Source organism: Chinchilla lanigera, unplaced genomic scaffold (assembly GCF_000276665.1).
Source record: "Chinchilla lanigera isolate Chin_1 unplaced genomic scaffold, ChiLan1.0 scaffold00046, whole genome shotgun sequence".
NCBI lineage: Eukaryota > Metazoa > Chordata > Mammalia > Rodentia > Chinchillidae > Chinchilla > Chinchilla lanigera.
In genome coordinates this window covers 3,678,482-3,680,659 of record NW_004955447.1, presented here as the reverse complement: position 1 = coordinate 3,680,659, position 2,178 = coordinate 3,678,482, and the positions used below count along the sequence as shown (strand labels likewise).

At 33.7% G+C, this 2,178-nt stretch overlaps 1 protein-coding gene across 3 annotated transcripts in view; it reads right to left on the bottom strand.

Annotated features, from left to right (window-relative positions):
• The window catches only part of LOC102006178 (UDP-glucuronosyltransferase 2B17-like), a 104,742-nt gene that overhangs the window by 95,365 nt on the left and 7,199 nt on the right, over nucleotides 1-2,178 (bottom strand). For 2 of the 3 annotated variants that reach the window (XM_005392814.2, XM_005392815.2), the window contains 2 exons: nucleotides 1,690-1,777; nucleotides 671-890 (listed from right to left, as the gene is read on the bottom strand). The exons of the other annotated variant lie outside the window; for it this stretch is intronic. In XM_005392814.2, coding sequence (XP_005392871.1) covers nucleotides 671-890; nucleotides 1,690-1,777 — 308 coding nt within the window. The remainder of the gene's footprint in view (nucleotides 1-670; nucleotides 891-1,689; nucleotides 1,778-2,178) is intronic. 3 annotated transcript variants of the gene reach the window in all.

The window sequence follows — 2,178 nt, the reverse complement described above, 5'->3', positions numbered from 1 at the left end:
TGGAGGGCTGTGTTTTTCAGAAAGTTCTCAAAAAATATCATTTCAATATAATATGATAAACTAATGAAGACATTATAGAATATATTTAAAGAACTAGTATAATGACATCAAAATGTTAACAAAACCCACTAGGGAAGGGTTAAGTATAGTGGGATTTTAATATGATTTATGTGTTTTTGTTTAAGGAACAGAATCCCTTTTGGAATAGTTTGAAATAAATACGGAGATAGTGGATGTGTTAACTTGCTATCATACAGAAAGTGCTTTGTCTCTGTGTATGTCCACATCATCATGTCACATGTCATAATAAACTAAAAGGTAAGTTTAAAGTAGCCTGGTGAATGTAACCCTTAAGTGCATTAAAATTTAACCTGTTGACATATTTATTTTTCTGTTGGAATAATTTTCTAGTGTTTCAAAATAAGTCTTGTTTTTCTGCTTTCATTACTCTCCTTGAAGTTATTAGCATTATGCTTAAATCTCAGACAAACTCTCCCAAAAAATCTTGAACAAAACATCATGAAGGTCATAAATGTCTGTCAGTGATTTTCATCAGGTGCTAAGTAAAACCTTCTATTCATGAACATCTTGCTATTCAGAATCTCCCTGAGCCCTTCTCCTTTCTTCAGAATTTACATAAAATCTTATGCACAAAATGCATAATACTCACGAAGGGTTGTTCATGACTTCCTTCAGTGCATTGACCAAATCTGTAGTTGACATTGTCTGGAAATCCAATGCAACAGCTGCTCCTTTGGCTTCCATGTGAGCTATGTTATCATGTTGGTCCCCAAGCAAAGGAATGCCCACCATAGGGACCCCGTGGTTGATGGCATCGTAGACGCCATTGGCTCCTCCATGAGTTATGAAAGCTTTGGTTTTTGGATGACCTGGAATTAGGGGAATTGCAGTCAGGTTATTAAGTATAAATCTTAGACAAAATATGAGAAATGTCAGGAGGTGATAAGAGAAAAAAATATATTTTATGAAACAGCTATTGATGATTTTTTTAAGGGATCTTAGGTTGCTTTGCACCTCAGAACAAAAAAATACCAAAATCTACTTGCTGGTAGTTGAAAATTTAATGGCAGAGATATTGTGTGACTTGAAAGTTCAACAGGTACCTGATAGTAGGATAAATAGAAATTCTAATGAAGAAAATAAAGCAAGTGATAAAGACGACCTTGTGCATGCCAGAAACTTTCTTCCTTTAGAAACGTATAGCAATTTCCATAAGCCTGATGTGAAGATTGTTCAAAGCTCTAAGAGGAGTAACTGAAATGTGAGCAAATGTGTTATTACTTTACAATAAACTGTGTATTTTTTTTCTTACAAAATATAGTCATTGTGAATTACTCAACACTGACCTTGGAGGAGCCCTATTTTAGGGGAACATGCAAGTTTGTTCGTTGAACTGTGGATCAGAGATACAACTCAATTAATTAAAAATTCTCAGTGTGAGGTAACTGCCACTAAGTAAAGGTTATTTCTGACCATAAAGAGGAGAGTGGATAATCAAACGCAAACTATTGTTTTAATTCTCATCATACCATGAAAAGAACACAAGAGATTTGGATTTGTTTTTGAACTTTGCAATAATAAATGGTCAGAATGTTTTTTCCTTTACATTGAAGTATCATGAAGCGGATTCAGCATCACGTCTATAGTGTTTGTGCTTTAGAACCTTACCAAGAAGGTCATTCTGGGGGATCCAGTCATAGAGTTGAGTATTGGGTTGTAGGGTATCAGGTTTCTTGCCACTGTATCTCCAAATAACCTAAATAGATTAAGGAAATATTTCACTGTACTTGTCAAAATTGAACTCAATGTATATCTAAAATTTAATCAGTTCAGGTTAAATATGGTTCATACAATTATGCATGCATTAGATGAGGAAAGTCACCCTTTTTGACTTTTGTCTGTGTTGTTAGCCTTTTGCTATTGTTTTTCTTAAATTTCCCTTTAAAATAAAAAACAACAACAAAAAAACCCAAAAGTTAAATAATGTGGAAAAGACAAGGACAAATGCAATATAGACCTACCGTCTCTGTACTTTCATACTACTTTGGTCAAGTGCAGTCATGAGTTTTATACAGTGACTAATACAAATGAGATAATGAATGAAAAATACTATGTTTAAGAAATTGCTATGTAGTCATCCTTCTACCACAGAGTAAT